The 19,811-nt window shown below is 39.5% G+C and overlaps 2 protein-coding genes across 2 annotated transcripts; one reads left to right on the top strand and one right to left on the bottom strand.

The window, feature by feature from the left end:
* Positions 1-7,049: 7,049 nt before the first annotated feature.
* On the top strand, positions 7,050-9,409 carry LOC104414601 (3-ketoacyl-CoA synthase 11). Its single transcript, XM_010025755.3, has 2 exons — positions 7,050-8,067; positions 8,303-9,409. Exons 1-2 carry the CDS (start codon positions 7,258-7,260, stop codon positions 9,080-9,082), a joined length of 1,590 nt encoding a protein of 529 aa, XP_010024057.2. The 5' UTR covers positions 7,050-7,257; the 3' UTR covers positions 9,083-9,409.
* Positions 9,410-12,232: 2,823 nt separating this feature from the next.
* On the bottom strand, positions 12,233-17,059 carry LOC104414603 (armadillo repeat-containing protein LFR). The gene is made up of 8 exons (XM_010025756.3): positions 16,834-17,059; positions 16,361-16,530; positions 16,084-16,208; positions 15,722-15,978; positions 13,395-13,500; positions 13,171-13,309; positions 12,939-13,066; positions 12,233-12,841 (listed from the first exon to the last, which is right to left on the bottom strand). The coding sequence occupies exons 1-8, from the start codon at positions 17,018-17,020 to the stop codon at positions 12,586-12,588; spliced, it is 1,368 nt and encodes a 455-aa protein (XP_010024058.1). The 5' UTR covers positions 17,021-17,059; the 3' UTR covers positions 12,233-12,585.
* Between the last annotated feature and the right edge of the window lie 2,752 nt (positions 17,060-19,811).

A 19,811-nucleotide genomic window follows, 5' to 3' on the forward strand; every position in this document is an offset into this window, starting at 1 on the left:
GTCATTATTATTATTTTTTCCTTTATAATAATTTAAGGGTACGAGCGCAAAGGATCGACCACTTGGAAATCTACATAACACCCAACAAATTTCACGAATCAGTTAAGCCCCGACTCAAATAGACAGCCCCAATTCAGAGCATTTTACATGTAGATGGCGAGATTTATATATGCAAAGTCTTGAGTATGAAAGTCCCCTAATGCCTTCAAGAAACGAGCCAGCCTTGAGAGTTTATTATAGAACTGTTTCGAAACTTTTGAGCTGTTCTCCCTCGCAGTTAAAGCGTCCAATACAAGCTGAAATCAATTCTCCGTTCAGCTTACAGCTTTCAAAATCGTCCAGCTGTGATATTTCACAGCACATGGATGGCTTTTTTTTTTTTTTTTTTTTTTATCCCCCCAGCTAAGCATCTCTCATACGGAGTTTCACAATTGTGATGTGATGTGTTCCGTTCCCTTCAGCCTAGAAAAGTATATCTAAACAGATAATGATACGGTTTGTACAACTGATTGAAATACACAAATTGTACGAAAACTCGGGTCTTTTACACTATCCTCAAAACATATGGTATCAACTCATCCTATAGGCACACAATTGAAAGATCAATCATGGTTGAAATCTCGAACTTTTTGGTAGGATACAATGTTATTGTTGTCAAAATTTATTGCACATAATGAATGAATCTTGACGACACTTATCTTGAGGAATATTATAATTCTTTTGCTCTTGAAATACATTGATTTGATATGATAGAATAGGTGTCGATGACGATGAATAGTTTAACTTTTCTCCCAACTAGTAGGGTCGACTCAAATGCGAGGGACTTTGGGGCTGGTAAGGGCATTGCAACCCTCGCCAGCCCTATGTTTAAAAAAAGTAAAAATCATGATTGAAATCTTGAACCTTTTGGTAGGATACAGTGTTACTGTTGTCAAAATTTATTGCACATAATGAATGAATCTTGACGACACTTATCTTGAGGAATATTATAATTCTTTTTGCTCTTGAAATACATTGATTTGATATGATAGAATAGGTGTCGATGACGATGAATAGTTTAACTTTTCTCCCAACTAGTAGGGTCGACTCAAATGCGAGGGACTTTGGGGCTGGTAAGGGCATTGCAACCCTCGCCAGCCCTATGTTTAAAAAAAGTAAAAATCATGATTGAAATCTCGAACCTTTTGGTAGGATACAGTGTTACTGTTGTCAAAATTTATTGCACATAATGAATGAATCTTGACGACACTTATCTTGAGGAATATTATAATTCTTTTGCTCTTGAAATACATTGATTTGATATGATAGAATAGGTGTCGATGACGATGAATAGTTTAACTTTTCTCCCAACTAGTAGGGTCGACTCAAATGCGAGGGACTTTGGGGCTGGTAAGGGCATTGCAACCCTCGCCAGCCCTATGTTTAAAAAAAAAAAAAAGTAAAAATCATGATTGAAATCTCGAACCTTTTGGTAGGATACGGTTACCGTTGTCAAAATTTACTGCACATAATGAATGAATCTTGACGACACTTATCTTGAGGAATATTATAATTCTTTTGCTCTTGAAATACATTGATTTGATGTGATAGAATAGGTGTCGATGACGATGAATAGTTTAACTTTTCTCCCAACTAGTAGGGTCGACTCAAATGCGAGGGACCTTGGGGCTGGTAAGGGCATTGCAACCTCGCCAGCCCTATGTTTAAAAAAGTAAAAATCATGATTGAAATCTCGAACTTTTTGGTAGGACACAATGTTATTGTCGTCAAAATTTATTGCACATAATGAATGAATCTTGATGGTACTTATCTTGAGGAATATTATAATTCTTTTGCTCTTGAAATGTATTGATTTGATATGATAGAATAGGTGTCGATGACGATGAATAGTTTAACTTTTCTCCCAACTAGTAGGGTCGACTCAAATGTGAGGGACCTTGGGGTTGGTAAGGGCATTGCAACCCTCGCCAGCCCTATGTTTAAAAAAAGTAAAAATCATGATTGAAATCTCGAACTTTTTGGTAGGACACAATGTTATTGTCGTCAAAATTTATTGCACATAATGAATGAATCTTGATGGTACTTATCTTGAGGAATATCATAATCCTTTTGTTCTTGAAATGTATTGATTTGATATGATAGAATGGGTGTCGATGACGATGAATAGTTTGATTTTTCTCCCAACTAGTAGGGTCGACTCAAATGCGAGGGGCCCAATTATTAAGCCTTTGCTCTTCATTTTCTTACCAATTTTTCTAATTGCTCTTTCTTGCAATTGATATGCATATGAGTTGACTAATTGACCTTTGCGCTCATTCTGTAAGTAACATGCGGGAGGTGCCCACATCCAATGACCGCAAGAAACTACGAGGAATCTGTACTATAATCTCAAGAAATTTCGCCCTAATTTGCTGTTGGGTGCACTCAAAGCAAATGAAGGAAAAGGTCGTCCTCAGCAGTTGTTGGGATCCTCCTTTTCTTCTGTATACCTTCATTGTGTTTCTTCATGGAGAATTTGTTTATACATGAATTAACACGACAATAACGAGTCCCCATGATGGCGATTGCTTCGAAGTTTTGCATTTCTAAGGTAGAGAAGGGTCGTTGAGAAAATATTTGGATTTGACCCAATAATGGGGAGAATTACCAAAAAAGTCGTAAACTTATTACATTTGTGCTGATTTAATTTAAAATGTGTCAATTGAATATTATTAAATCTTATCCTATTTTGTTAATTAAGTTCACTTAACTAATTTTGGCTAGAAATCACCGAGGTGAATGCTGGCCATCGTATGTGATATGGCCAACATTGATGTAAATATTTTTTTTAAAAATAATATATTCATATTTTATGAATTTTTTCTTTTTTCTTTTCTTTATTTAGTTTTTTTTTTTTAAACATAGGGCTGGCGAGGGTTGCAATGCCCTTGCTAGCCCCAAGTGAGGATGTTGATGGTCCTCACTTTAGCCGAATAGGGCATCGTGGCCCTTGCCTAGGTCAACACCCTTGCTATTGTAGAAGAGGGCCCTTGCTCGAGGCTTGCGAGGGCTTGACGCCCTTGCCTATGGCTAGCAAGAGTGCTAGCAACCTATGTTGGCCTAAGTTTGTTTGTTTGTTTGTTTGTTTTTTTTTTTGTTTTTTTTTTTTTTTAAGAGAGAGTAAAGAAAAGAAAAAAAGGAAATTCACCAAAAAAAAAGGAAAAAAATTTAAAAAAAATTAAAATTATAAATATTTATATATTATTAAATAATATCAAAGTCAACTTTGATTGTGCCGTGTAGGATGGTTGATATCCACATTAGCGATTTCTAACCAAAATTAGCCGATAAATTCAATTGGTAAAACGAAAAAAATGTTTAGAGCTTAATTGGCATAATGAAAAAGTTTAATACTGAATTGGCATAAGTGAATTATGTCTAGGACTTTTGGTAATTTTCCCAACAATAATGGGTTGATCAACCCAAACGTGAAGTGTCGATCTTGAAAATGTTGAACACTAATGGCTAGTTAAAGAGGCAAATTACCAATTTAGTCCCAACTTTATTGATGAATGTCAATTCAATCTTAAACTTTTTAATTATGCCAATATAATTCTAAATTAGGGCTTTTTAGCTTAGGACTAGTTGGGGGTAGACTTGTAAATCACCAGACCCATGATCAAGTCTACCGATTGATCAAAGGCATAGTTGGAGGAAAATATGGCGCCTTGAGGAAATATTATCTAGACTTAATTGCGTCAATTCAATTAATCACTTATTAAATGAAACCTACACCGAGATCACTAGGAAGTCAATGCCCCGCCGAGGTAACCATGGTTTCTAATTTATTAATCGTCTTGCTTGTGATTAGTGTTTGTTTCCTACAGGATTAAGAGACTGACAAGGTTCAAGAGATTTTAGCGTAAATTCAAATTTCAAGGGACTATTTAGGTAAATCTTTTTCAGCCAGGATATCTTAACTCATCAACTCAACCAAATCCTCACGGAAGCATGCAAATTGTTGTGTCCACTAACATCGCGTAAGGATCCACCTATAAGAGAGGTGGATGTTGCCCAAAAGTTATTCGGAGTGGGGAAAGCAAAACAAAGAACCTCATAGAAGCTTGAGTGTGAAGAAAAGAAAAAGGGTTCCTACGACCAAGCTGATAACATTACTCTAAAGAGGCAATCACATGATCAAATTGAGTGTTTACCAAGTTATCTCACGATCAGAGAGTTTATCACTGGATTTCTTGGAGCGGTGCACCGGACAGGAGTAAAAAAAGGTCGGGAGATAACGTGGGAGCTTCTGTTTCTTGCCTACCCAACAAATGATCGTATGGAATGCGTCCGCAAATATAGATGTCCACACACGAATCTTCGTATCCCAAGTGGGAAACGGGTCGTGTAGGTGGGAAGATGGGGGTGGTTCGTTGAATGAATTCTTGAAAATGTGTCGCTGAAATGAACACGCAGGTCACGGTCACGTCAGGGATTACGAATTCGCTTTAGAGTTTTTTCTCTTTTGTTTTTCCAGCGGAGTTAATAGGAAGAGATGACTTCGCCTGTGTGGTCAAAGAACGCAAATACCTGTTAATGGCCATTGGCCCATCGCACCTGTCCCTCACCGACAACGTTGCCCCACCTTCTCATTTCTCTCCTTAAAGTAGGCGCTAACACGAAAAGAATTACTTTCTCGTGTTGGAAAACCTTAAGGAAAATGCAGGAAGCAAGGCCCGAATTAGAAACTCAACTAGCCCCATCGGTCAGTGAGTTATCATTACGGATGTAATCGAGTCGACACGATTTAATACTCGCACTCAGTACTTGACTTGAGCTTAATTTCTCAAGCTCGAACTCTACTTGAGTAAGCTTTCAATAAGTTCAACCTCGACTCAACTTAACTTGATTGATCAATAAGTATTAATCAAAACTCGAGTAAGATTCAAACTCCAGCTCAATTTTTGAAAATGCATTGTTCTAATGATTTTTTTTTTTTTCTATTAATCCATATTTATAAACATATACAAATATATAGATAAATAGTTACTTGATTAGACTCACGAGCTAATGTTTGAGTGAGTACTCAAACTCAAGTCAGACTTGAAAAGGATTGAGCAAGTTTGAGTCATCCGTAAGTTGAACTCAAGTAGCTCCGGAGTAGTTCGACTCACTTACACTCCTAAATTGAAGTCATATCATCTCAACTGCTATACTTGCGATTTCTAGCTGCTTTCCATGATTTGCAAACATCCATCCTGTTGAATGTCGACTGTCATTTAATTACTCCATAACATGAAATACAAACAATGCCAGGTACCGAAAGACTTCTTAGCAAAATTTGCATAACAACTGATGCAGCAAGTATAAATAGACGTTTAAATAAGTGGGCCGAATTCAAAACTCAGTATAATTTTCTGCCCCTTCTCTTAATATACCGATCTTGTAATTTGATTTGATTACATATCCAACAATATTTTATATTCTTGAAAACACGACTTTGCTGGAATCATTTCCTCTGAAAAGCATAACCTAATAGTAAGAACACTTAATTTTCATGGTGGCACACTAGGTTTCCATTGTACCAGACACTTATTCTACCACTACTATATATTAATATTTTCATTTTTCCAACGAAACTAATAATCTCTCCAAGGACAATTATTGCTTTGATTGTGGGGCCATAAGCTGGTCGGTTGGGCCTCAATTGCAATAAATCCAAAAAGTGAGGGAAATAAATTGGACACCCACACAATACCCGGACAACGCATCCAATATGCACCTAAGTTTTCCTTCCCAAACTGACCAAACCGCGCTTTTCATTTATGTCTCCAACCTATCTCCTCCCTCTCTCCCTCTCTCATAGGTCAAATGACTCCATCTCTTGTCCCTCGGCCAGCTTTCGCATTCGTTTACTTCATGAAAATACATAATTTAAAAAATATTCAGTCAATAAAATATATTTTCATTATTGATAATAATTTATTGATGGATGATGAAAATATCTTCACTCATTGTTGTAAACGATATAAATGATCATTTTAAAGAAAAATATTATCTAAATCATTCATTTTTCACGAAATAAAAGAAATTTTTAGAGTGTGAAAAATAGTCTATGTATTTTCACAAATTGATTATGTGGCGTTGCCATTTTGAAGAACTATCCACTGAGCACTACTTTTTATGACATATTGAATCATATATCATGGACTTGCTGTTTACCTATGCTAAAGAATCAAGAAAACTATTATCGTAAGGACTTGCGTAGTTCACCAACATATGATCATCTAATTAGTCCATTTCTGTAACAACATAAAATATAACTTAGACTGAGCAATGTAAGACAAAAAGATGATTTGTAAGTTTGTCGAGATGAGGAGAAACAAGCTCTTGAAAACTCTCAGGCTGTGACCTAAACCCTAGATAACAAGTCTCTGGGGAATACATAGTGCCTAAATCGAACGCAAGACGTTCGAATAATAAGGCCCCGTGCTCCAAAAGCCAATTTTAATGGCCCCTTAAGCGGAACGCCTTAGGCACAAGATAGATATGATGCTTGGCATGTAATAAAATCCCCTTTTTCCTTCAACGAGGAATTAAAACGGAGAAGATTAGTCCGTTTTAGACAAATTTCTCGTAATAAAAAATTTATTATATTTCTCTCACAAAGTCTTTCATTCAAAATTTGACACTTGTCTTCAAAAAATAAAAGAGGGTATTGATGGTTGGATTCACGTGTCAAACTTTGAGAGAAGAATGCATCCGACGAGGAAGAAATGTGAGCGGCCTGCAGATCATCCAACCCTAGCCATTATAGACCAGTTTGATTATATGGATTAATTGAAATACATACACATCAGCATTGAGTAATGAAGTTGCCAAAAAAAAAAAAAAAAGAAAGAGAGAAAAAGAGAAAGAAAAGAGTCAAGCTAGGGTATTTTAATGGTCTTTTATCCTACTTAGTTCAACAATCTCTTGCGCAGCCGCAGGTGGGGGCAAAGTTAAACTTGCGAGAGCATAAGAAGAGACTATTATTTTATACGATAATGTCGCAGTATATGAACCAAAATCCGCCAGTCAGTTGGCACATTTCATGAATACCAATTAAACAGTTCGTTGGTGGTAGTTGCATCCTCCCTCCAATCTCTGTCTCTCTCGCTTTAAATTCACTACGTTTCTGCGAGTCTTTGCGAGGCAGAACTTATAACTCTTGTCCCTTCTTGTGTTTGTGGCGTGGAGCAATCGCAGCTTCATTGCTTGTGCTCGGATCCCTCTCCAATGGCTGACAAAGAAAGCAAAAACAACCATGACCCTGGGGTGGTGTCGCCGTCTGCAAGAGTTTCTGTCGACCCTCGACCGGAGACGAGGCGAAGCACCCGCAATCTTCCCAACTTTCTCTTATCCGTCAAGCTCAAATATGTCAAGCTAGGTTACCACTACTTGATTTCCAACGCCATGTACATCTTCCTCTTGCCGCTGCTCCTCGTGGCCTCGGCCCACTTGTCGACGCTCACCGCCGACGACCTCACCAACCTGTGGGACCAGCTCAAGTTTAACCTTGTTGCTGTTGTCCTCAGCTCGGCCTTCGTAGTCTTCCTCATCACCCTCCACTTCATGACCCGGCCGCGGCGGGTGTACCTGGTGGACTTTGCGTGCTACAAGCCCGAGCCGGCCCAGAAGTGCACACGGGAGGTGTTCATGGAGCGTTCCGCCCTCACGGGGAACTTCACGGCAGAGAACCTCACGTTCCAGAGGAAGATCCTCGAGCGGGCGGGGCTGGGCCAGGACACGTACCTGCCCGACGCCGTGATGCGGGTCCCGCCCAACCCGTGCATGGCCGAGGCGAGGAAAGAGGCCGAGACCGTGATGTTTGGGGCGATCGACCAGCTGCTGGCGAAGACCGGGGTCAAGCCCAAGGACATCGGGATCTTGGTGGTGAATTGTAGCTTGTTTAATCCCACACCATCACTCTCTGCCATGGTGGTGAATCACTACAAGCTCAGAGGCAACATTCTGAGCTATAATCTTGGTGGGATGGGTTGCAGTGCAGGCTTGATCTCCATAGATTTGGCCAAACAGCTCTTGCAGGTAGGTTCCGATAACCGAATTTCTCTAGACGTGACATGAAATGAATGTATTTGCTAAAGATCTATTTTCAGCAACAGTGGACCAAATGAAAATCCCCGATAATGATTCGAATTGCTTGACTGAAAACACTATATGAAGTGACGTAATTCCTCCTCTCTAAACTGGACACAAATAAAATCACCCAACTCAAGTAGCTTCTTATTGACATTTTTTTCTTTTCAATTGTCATGAGCAGGTGCAACCCAACTCTTATGCTCTTGTAGTGAGCATGGAGAACATCACCCTCAACTGGTACTTCGGCAATGACCGGGCGATGCTCCTCTCGAACTGTCTCTTCCGGATGGGTGGGGCCGCGATCCTCCTGTCGAACCGATCCTCCGACAGACGACTTTCCAAGTACCAGCTCGTCCACACTGTTCGCACCCACAAGGGCGCGGATGACAAATGCTACGGCTGCGTCTTCCAGCGGGAGGATGACACCAAGCGGATTGGGGTCTCGCTCTCGAAGGACCTGATGGCCGTGGCCGGGGAAGCCCTCAAGACCAACATCACCACGCTCGGCCCTCTAGTCCTTCCCATGTCCGAGCAGCTCCTGTTCTTCGTCACTCTAGTGGCCCGGAAAGTGCTCCAGATGAAGATCAAGCCTTACATTCCGGACTTCAAGCTGGCCTTTGAGCACTTCTGCATCCACGCCGGAGGCAGGGCGGTGCTTGACGAGCTCGAGAAGAGCCTCGAATTGACCGAGCATCACATGGAGCCCTCGAGAATGACCCTATACAGATTCGGGAACACTTCAAGCAGTTCCTTGTGGTATGAGCTGGCTTACTCCGAGGCCAAAGGGAGGATCAGGAAGGGCGATAGGACGTGGCAGATCGCGTTCGGATCTGGGTTCAAGTGCAACAGCGCGGTGTGGCAGGCGCTGAGGACAATCGACCCGGCGAAGGAGAAGAACCCTTGGATGGATGAGATTGACAAGTTCCCTGTTGATGTCCCAAAAGTGGCATCCATTAGTTAAAAGTCCTCAAGAATCATGCATGTCTTCATCTTTCAGGGGAACAGAAAGGGAGAGAGAGATTTCACTGGGGGAATCATTACACAGTAGAAGTCAATTCAATCTCTCAGTACATTTGTTAGAGAAGTTGAAGCCTGATTGATTCTTTTTGTATTATGTCTATTGAGAGGGTGTGTCTGATTTGTGTCTTTGAGGGTTGGTTTATAAGCATTTGCTGTTTTTTAGCTCTACCATAGTGATAGAGCACATTCATATTCAAGATCACTTCATTTATGTAGCTATGATCTCCCAACTGCCTTTGCCTTCCTTTCATAAAACAACAGTTTGTTAGAGAGGAGGAATTACTTCACTTCATATAGTGTTTTCAGTCAAGCAATTCGAATCATTATCGGGATTTTCATTTGGTCCACTGTTGCTGAAAATAGATCTTTAGCAATTACATTAGCTAAAATCGAAATGAAAAATAATTGAGCGACGATGTTTAATGTACATAAAACAACAGTTTGTTTATTATGGACCCCAAACACCAAATGACAAATAAATATAAATTGTTATGGGGTCCATTTCTTCAAAAAATTGTGGCTCATGACAAATTGTTATTCTCATAATAGCCAAAAGATTGTTGTGCTAGCAAAGCCCAATCAAAATTGTCCAAGCATGTTACAAGTAGTCCTTGAACTCTCGACTATTCAAATTTCTAGACACCTAGCCTCAAAGAAGGAACAATAGGAAAATCTCTCTAAGTAACTAGTTTTATGATTGCCGGAGCAAGATGGGATAATTACAAAAAAAGTCATAAACATGTTGTATGTATGATAATTTAGTTATAAACTTTTAATTTGACCAATTTAATTTTATATATTTCGATGATTTGCTAATGTAATTTGTTCGGCTAAATTTGGCCGTAAAACAACAATATTGATGCCAATAATCCCACATAGGGCCCTTGTCAAATTTGGGAAGTGCTGCCTTGCTCATGTTCAGTGAGGCCGCAAAGACCTCACCTAGGGCCTTGCCATGTAAATCAACTAGCATTTATATTATCAATTTCCGGCCAAAATTTGCCAAAATGACTACATTGACAAATTGTCAGAATAATTATATCAGCAGATTGTCAAAAATGTTTTAAACTAAATTAATCAAATTGAAAGATTTATGATTGAACCGACATCCGTATAATAAATTTAAGATTTTTTTTTAAAATAATTTTGTCAAAGAAAATTGCTAATCAAATGCATGAAACATTGTGAATCTCGACATTACTAAAATGATCGTGTGACATTAATTAGCTGCTCTTTCTTGTTTAGTCATTACCCTGTTCGTCTATTGAGGGTAGGTGGGGTTTGGCCGAGGGAGGAAAGGACCTGTGGTTGTGTTTGGTAGGAATTTTCGTCAGCCCTTAATTTTATTTCATCTGCCGATACATAGGTCAACTTTCAATGAGGGAAATATATGCACGGACGGATGGTTTGGTGAGAAAACTTCGGTCCGAGATAATGAGCATTCGTTTAGATTGAGGTTTGAGTGTCTTGTTAGGCTACACGAGTGGTTTCGAGGTTACACCTCCTTCAAAGAATCGAAGTCTTCTTTGACCACACCGGATCTTCGAGGCCAAAAATACATGCCTTAAGTCCTATGTTGGTCAATGGAGGCCTTCTATAATTTCTCAATAATTCTTTTTCCGTTTCTCAAAGGATCAATAGCTATTGGATCTTCGAAGTGGTCCAAAGGTACCAATCGGCCAGAAAGTCATAATCAGTAATGAAATTTCAATTAATTATCAGCAAAACGTCCTAAAAAAATTATGAAAACCCTAGCCTTTGTCTTTATTCTGTCTCCGCCTTTTCTCATTCTCTTTGTCAAATTTCTCACATTTTACGAAATCTCATACCCCTACCGCGACCGCCACGCCACGACCTTGGCACCACACTATAAAGAAAATATTAGGTACAAGTCTGATGTCAATTTAGCAAAAAATTAATCCATTCATTTTGCCAAACGTATTACACGTGGGCCCACCATCAGTCACGGCCTCCCCCTCTCTCCCCTACCCTCACCGTCTCGCACCTCTCTTCTCGTCCTTGTCTCTCCTCTGCTACACTCGCTTTTCATTTTTCTTTTGTCTTTTTTTTTTCTCCCGCCCCACGGCTGTGGAGCTCGAGCCCAAGGCTCCCAGCTGCCATGGTCACAAAGCTCGATCTCGAGTAACCGAGGTCGCAAACTCTGAATACGGCAACCAACGTGAGCTCGTGCTCAAGCGACCATGACTACTTTGACCTCAAGCTCTAGGCTCAAGTCCCGATTTGTGTCCACGAGTGTTTCACTTTAGCAGCCATGGATGGAAGTTCGAAGTCGGGTCACCATGGCCACAAGCTCGAAGCTCAAGTGGCCATTGCCACGAGCTTGAGGCTGAGCTTGAGGCTCGTGCGGCAAAGGCAACCCCAAGCTCTGGGTTTGAAGTTGAGCTCCATGGCCGAAGTAGCCAGGAGACTCGCCCTCGGGCTTGGGCTCTAGCCATGATGCACGTAAGGGAAAAGAAGAAAAACAAGTGCTAAACAAAGAAGATTGAGGGATGGGGAAGATCAGAAAAAAGGCATGTGTCGCGTTGCGAATGTAACTAGTATTAGCTGAATTTATGCCATTTGGGTACCTAATATCTCCTCCATGTTATGACGCGTTACGATTTACATTTTTTGTAATACATGTTTTCAAGCTGTCACATTGGATAAAGCAACTGCGAGATGTTTATCAATCACTGTATAAAAGCTACAGCACTCTTTTCCAAAGCTCAAATTTCTAAGAGAAAGTATTACCAAAGAATGCCTTGGTAGATCAGATTGCGAATTGGTGTCGTTGTTCATGATCGCAATGCTTGGTCAAGATAAAATATAAATGCTCTATTCTTGAATTTGTGTAATTCCGAAATTCTAGGTTGTATAGCCTGTATAGGATGTTGAATGGGATTATTTTGTAATCTGTGATTTAGGGCTTGGCTCGAATTACTCGATTCATGTTTGGTCCGGTCCGGACAAAATATTCTGCTTCAGCCTTCATTTCCCATGAGCCGCAACGGTATGGGATATAAGGACTTCACTATGCTTAACAACATAGCTACTCAGAGAAAAGTGTCTTATCAAGATTAGGCACCGCAGGTGCTCATGCAGATACACATTCACATTAGATATCTGAAACTAAACATGAGAATTAACCAAGGATGTGGCATCAGAACAAAGCCAGTAATGTAGACAATTAGACATGAGAACTCAGCCGACTTCAATGCACAGCATATCGCTAGACAAAGCATGTGCTCATTAGCAAGGGCATTGTGAAGCAACCAAGGATGCGGCATCAGAATATACCAATCATTGACTACTGTTTAGTTTAAATATAAGCGCTACTACTTACCTACAACCAAAGCTCGGGTGAGCTAGCATATACCTGGCCTTTACTATCCTATCTGTCGCGTCATCAAGCCACACAGCTATACTGCAAAATGAGGGTTAAACTTACATGCCCCATATTCCACGAGCCGCCACCATTTTGTTGTTTGGTCTTGCCGTAAGCTCATATAATATCCTTGCAAATGTATCTGAATGCCTGGCATCTGAAAAAAGTATCTCTGCAAAGGCATTCTCATAAGCTAGCAGAAGGGGCCTGTTCTGTGGCTCGGACACAAGGCTTTCCAGAATCATTGCGGCTTTCCTGCAAATCTCTGGCACTGGATGTGGTGTCTTTATCACTTTAAGCAGTCGATCAATGGCCCTGTAGATTATATTCGTTTTGAGAGCCACATAGATAATGTAAGGTGCCATTATTAAGATTTTCTGATGTGTCTCATGAAAGGAGACATAGAGTTTACCATCGTTCACCGGCAAGCTTCAATCTGCAGTCCATATTAACTTCAGCAAGATTATACAGAGCACCAACAGCAGCTGCTTGTGCATCATGTGTTGGTAAGCTCATGAGATCCACCATACGCTTATGTATCTGCAAGTTTAATTTCCAAACAGATAAAAAGTTTGGTCTATATGGATAAGGTACAATTAATCACAATATAAGGTAGAGAATAGAGCAGACAAAGTCTCATCAACCTGAGGAACAGAGGGAAGAAGAAAAGGTTCATTATCGGGATTTATAATTAAACGGCCAATCAGTTCAGCAGCTCCACAATGCCAAGCTCTGACAGGAGATTCCAGCATCCCCAAAATGGCTTGAACTGCACGCTTTTCTCTGTTTGACAAAACAAAATTAGAAACAATTGAACAAAATTTACATAAAGAACATAGAAAGAAAAGGCTGGGAAAAGTGCTCTCACGTTATTTTGATGAATGAAGGCTTATTTGAGCTAAAAATCCGAAGATCAAGCAAAGGAGCCAAATTCACAATTGTCTCAAGGGCATTGGTGACAAGTTCTTCGTCCTCTGCACATAGTGTAAAGTTCTTAAGGTTTTTAAAACAGATAAGTAAAATAAATAACTGAATGGAGGAGAAATATGCAAAAACAAATCTAGTTTTTCAAAGAGTTAAGACGAGACATCAATAAGAAACAAGGCAACTAAAAGCAAAACACGCTAGCATGTATAAATATAAACTTCTTATGCATAAAAGGAACTTGGACATAACGATCCATCAAGTCCTTCAGCTCCAACATATTCACAAAAGCAATTGTCTCATATACTTGCACATGGTCATGAATTGCAATGATTGAGATGGCGCAATAATTTCAGAAGTATCGACAATGATTGACATCATAATCCCAACTGGTTCCACCCTTAGTCAGGGCAAGAGAAATTTGGACCTTAACTTCAGAGGACACACATTTCGCATTTTACTGGATTGTAATAAAGCAATCAGCAGCCACGCAAGGGAACTTCTATAATGACCCAAGCATCAATAGTGTACATTAGATGCTCCAACAGTCCATTGTGGGATAAACAAATCCAAACATGCAAGTAAAACTGAGACTTAGCAATTGTTCCTGGAAGAGCATAATATATACACATAAATAGATGGATGCATGCATAAGTACATACTTACATACAAACTATATTCAAAGACACTATGGGGATTGCATGGTGCCTGTGGTTGAAACAGAGTAAACCAAGCCTATAATTTATAGCGTGTGAAATAAAGATGGCTCCGACCATGAGTAAGTTGTATCATGCTTTCTATCAGACCTTACACTTAGCATCAGTTATCAACTGGAACTCTGCTAGTTGCTGTGCTGGAATCATGAAACTATTTAAAAAAAATCAAAAACAGAAAGCAAGATACAAATTCTAGATGAATGTTGAATTAAATACTCTTAAATGATAGCCAGACAAATGCCAGAAAACCATCCTATTCCTATGTATTACTCCCGCTTCAACACCTTAATCTAATGGAGAAGATCAAATGTCACATCTAAAATATTCAATTGAAAAGAATGGATCAGAAATTTCCATCTCATATCATGAAAAGATCTACTGGAAAAAGCACATAAGAAATCAGCAAATAAAATACCTGATCTTGAATTGTATGAAACAGGCATCTCAAGTTTCAGTCTAAAAGCATATCCGTATGAAGTACTACTTGCCCTGACCCTCCAGCCAAAAATCCCAAAAAAGCAAAAGAAAAAAAATACGAAAAGGTACCAAGAAAAGGCTTATGCATATCAACACTAATCCTCCCTTTGCACAGAATTTTAAACAGACATAACCCCAGGGCAGGCTGGCACGCTAAAAATATCTCCCCACATGAACTCCAAAACTGTCCGAGTTGAGAAACTCGGAGCTGCTAGTTGACACATCCTTTTCTCATTGCCAAAAAATATAAAAAATCAAGACTATCCGATAATCCTTATGCACCTAGACCTGCTACTTGATATCCATCATACAAGAGAAAATATCCCATGAAAATAGTAGCCGTGTCTACTGTCAGCGTATCCAAGGTAACACCAAAGAATCGAGCCTAGACAATAATATTACACAATCATGCCGTTTTATAATTCTAATAGAAGACAGTAGGATCACTACGAACCTTGTTAACAGTAATATCTTAAGGAAACTTAACAAGACAATCCTAGTACTGATGAAAATACAGAAATTGCATCTGAAAGAATATCTTAGACAAATACAATCCACATGTAAGAAGCAGTAATGGGTATGGATTACCAAAAAAGTAATCCCATAAAGGAGGAACTTTTACAGCAAGGCAACAACTAAATCAAGAATTATGACATGATATCTCTTCTTCTTCCTTTTTTCACTTTCTTTTCTTTGGAAAATTTTATTCATATATTTATACCCATCCTGAATACTCAGTGTTCATTCTAATTTTCCCATCCTGACAAAACCAAACGCCCCCCCAACTGAACCAGGCAGTGCTTTTGGAATTACAGTCTACTACAGGAAAGAAAAGTTCCACTCTCAAGAATTACTTCCAACAGAGTAATGCCCGGAGACATAAAAACAGAGCATCCCATCCTGACAAAACCAAATGCCCCCCCCCCCCCAACCGAACCAGACAGTGCTTTTGGAATTACAGTCTACTACAGGAAAGAAAAGTTAAAGAAAAGTTCCACTCTCGAGAATTACTTCCAACAGAGTAATGCCAGGAGACATAAAAACAGAGCATCCCACTTATATCAGCGACAGAACACACCTGTGTCACGGTCCTCTAAGCACTGGAATGCTGTTTCCAAGCAATGCCTGTGTTGTGCCATGATGACTTCATTTTCTGGCATGAAAGAGAAATTGCGAATAACATTTGAAGCAGCAACAGCACATTGTTGCTTTTCTGCTCGCCCTTCATCATCCAGATTAAATAGACCATCTTCATCAGACCACCACTCGGAAGGACGAGGTCTAGTCAGATTTTTCTGCAAAGAAGCTTCTGGCATGGAAGCCCCAGAACCCAATCTGCCAATAAGAACATCTACACATTACCATTACAATCACAAAGCTTTCCGTTGTAGAAGTCGTTAACACACACAGGAACAAAAAGGTTAGCACGATTGAAATTACCCAGCGGAGCCTAAAGCATAATATTCATTCCCGAACCCTGTTACAACGGAATTTGAACCCAATGTTCTGACCCTCGGTGTCCTAGCAAGTTCCTTCGGAAGAGCTACGTCACGCCAATCATCTATCTGTTTTGCACAACAAAAAGCATTCCTTTTGTCAACATCAACGGCGCGCGGGAAAAAGTTGGTCAATCAAGAGGAAAGCTTTGTAAACGAATTAAATGAACACGAATGTAAAACGAAGAGGAGAAAGAAACGCGAAAATAGGTAAGACATACAACTTGGAGAAGAGCATCGAGCAAGCCGGGAATTTTGGCAAGAGGGGTAGCATCTTTGCGCACGTCCTCCTTTTCCTTGAACGAAAGCAATGTGAGAGTGTTGAGCGCCCATGTCAACTCGCTCTTCAACCCGCTCTGAAGCGCCAGCACTATTCTTTTGTTGTTTTGATCTAACAGGAACCAATTACAGCGAATCGTCAGCACAAGAAAAAAGCTAAAACTACGCAGCTTCACACGAGAAATCTCTCTCAGATGTAAAGGGAACAGCTACACATTCAACAACATCCTGTGCTTCCCACTTGATTGTCAATGACGAAAACTAAACGACGTGTCAAAGACCATCAAAGGGGACAATCCGCCAGAGATCGCGAATTCACGCGAATTCACCATTACCGACGGTTTGAATTACTCGAGGCCGCAGTAGTACTGTCATTCTAAGCCGAGACGGAGGCTAGGGTTTCCGGGAAACTGACCTGCGAAGGAGGTGTGCACCTGCAGAGACGGCCCCAGGAAGGAGGACGGGGAGGCCGCGTCGGCTCCGGCGGCCGCCATGGAGGCGGAGTTGCTGCCCCCGCTGCCGAAGGGGCGGCCCCTCTTCGCCGGCGTCTGGGCGGAGCCGCCGCCGGAGCCGCCGGACTTGCTCTGGTCTCGCTTCTGCATCCTCTCTCTCTCTCTCTCTCTCTCTCTATCTCTCCGTGCGGCAATACGCTTGAAAGTTGAGACGGGCGGATGACCCGATTTGGCAAATTGGATGTGAAATCGGGTCATGGGCCATTCATGATCCGATATGGTTTTAAAAGCGCTCTTAAAATTTTTGTGAAATTCATTTGAATTGTATGCGGACGAATGGTGGGTACTCAAAAACTTGGAGAAAGTACAGGAAATTCACCTCAACTTTGTTACGCAGGATATAAGGCTCGTTTGATTTGGTTTTAGGGAAATGCTCTTGAAAAAATGTAAATACTAAATTAGTTTTCCGAAATACTAGACGGTTTGGTAAACTATAACTAAAAAGTGCTTTAGGGAAATATAAGACGGTTTGGTAAATATACATTTGAAAAACCCTTTGCTGTAATCAAATTAAGTTTTTAGTTTTAATATTTTTAAAATTGCAAAAAAGAAACAATAGCTATATAATATTTAATATTTTCATATTGAGAGTAATGTAAAAGATACATATTATCAAATTTATTTAAAAATTATATTAAACAAATATGATTATAAATTATATGCAAAGCTCAATTTTTGGCCTAGGTTTATTTTAGGTTTGTTTTCAACTTTGAATAATTTTTTAAAATTATTATAGTATTAATTATCTTCGTTAATTAATAATCATTCTAGTGTATTGATAAAAAGTTGGGCTATTGATTGTCAAAAGATAAAATGATATAAAAAAAAAAAAGGTGAACTTATTTGGTGGATAGTGTAGCGACTGATTGTGGATGCTAATTTTTTTGAGTAAGCACTGCATATAAAAAAGGGAGGTCCTCATTAAGAAAAATAAAATCAAGTTCATCTCATACAAATTTGACTAAAAAGAGTCATTTCGTGATAGTAAACATGATCATATATGTCCGAAAAAAGAAATACGTTATACTTAGTATTACAAACATCAACGACTTTATAAATTTATAGCTATTTCATCACGTAAACATGCCATGTCCGGAGATGCATATGACTTTGTAAACTTATGGCTATTGCATACCTAGTACTTCTTTTTCTTATAAAAATCCCTCAAAGCAGCCTTTTGTTTTTGGGAAATCACAGTCAGGACTTGTGCAATTGACATCCTCACCACCTTTCTACAACAATTGAAGATCAGAAACCCATTAAAAAAAAAGCACTAATTTCCATATGTTCAATTGGAAAAACTGTCCGGCAGGGAATTATACTCATTAAACTACCATAACTGCACTAAGAAATCTCAGTAAGTTACTTGCAAAGAGCCAGCTCTTTGCATTACCCATCACTAAAACATTGACCATCCATCATATAAACAACAACAAATACAACATGCTTTGACCGACTTCCATAAACAAGAAATCCAGTATGTGCCGAAAACCTAATTTAACCACCATAACCAAAGCTCATGGTCATCCTAAACCCAACATTACCATCTACCAAAAACATAAAAAAGCTCCAATGTAGACCATTGAAATTGCGAAAATCAAGTAAGAACAGCGACGTACATCTTGGAGAGCTTGTTCGGGGCGCCACCGATGACCTTGGCGAGGCGGAAGAGGGTGAGCTCAGGCTTGAGTTCCTTCAGTTGGGTCAGAAGGTCGGTCTTCGACTTCTGCCTCAGCTCGTGCACCTTGATCCTTGCTGCCACTGATTCAAATCGGAAGGGCAAGTTTAAGTTAGCAACACAAGACAAGATAACCCCTCATTTCATCCTTAGGGTTTCGTCGTTGCGGGAGCAGGAAGTAGAGCCATCGCCGATCTGCAAGAGGAGAACCTCGAGAGATGACAACGTCGCCGATTCGCGAGAGGAAGCAAATGATCAAAGAGAAACAAAACCAACCTCGGATCTCGGATTTGCTTGCTCATCAAGAGGGTAGAATATCCATATCTCGTGATGGAGTGCTGCGAGTTGCTAGGAGAGAGACATGAAGAAGAGAGCCGTGCATAACAGAGGAAATCATTGAAAGAGTTAGGGTTTTGTTTAGTATTGGGTAAAATTGAACTTTTAATAAAAATTTGAGGGTAAAATAGACAATCAGCAAAAATTCATTAATAAAAAGACTAGCATGTTGAAAATGCTGAAAGTCCAAAGTAGGTCCTCACTTGCTTTAGGCTTTCAACATTTTAAAGGGGAGCATTTGGCCAAGGGGAGTTGTAAAGCCGAACCAAACACCAAATTTTTTTCTCAATAGGCTTTGAGAGCCCAAAGCCCCTTGGGAAAGCTGAACCAAATGGGACCATATTTGTCCTCGAATTTTCACAACTTATATGACAACCCTAAACTTTTGTTAGTGCATATGACTTTTAAATATTTAAAATATACTTTTAAGAAACTCATTCCTTTACACTTTTTTTTTATCTGACATTTTTTAATTTTTTATTGATATCTAAATTTTAATGATCTTTTTAATTATTCATTACATAGAAAATTAACGGATTAGTTAAATTATATATAGATAGGCTCGTGCTATTTCCACCCCTTATTGGCTTTTGAATTTCTTATCACATTGATTTGATTATGTTATTCCTTGTGAGTCCCATTCTTGATTTAAGATTATTTCTTACAGTTTTTCCTCATTTTCTTTTTGTTTCAATTTTCAAAAAGACAAAACTACCTACATTTTTTTCGAATAACCTTTTTTCACCTTTTCCTCACGCACCCATTATATTTCAATGCTTCTTCTATGTTTTTTTTCCCCTGAACTTATTCTCCATTATTGTAATCTGGGCAAGTGTCAATCATATATTAGAGTAAAGAAATATTATT

The sequence above is a fragment of the Eucalyptus grandis genome, chromosome 8, assembly GCF_016545825.1.
Source record: "Eucalyptus grandis isolate ANBG69807.140 chromosome 8, ASM1654582v1, whole genome shotgun sequence".
Classification (NCBI taxonomy): domain Eukaryota; kingdom Viridiplantae; phylum Streptophyta; class Magnoliopsida; order Myrtales; family Myrtaceae; genus Eucalyptus; species Eucalyptus grandis.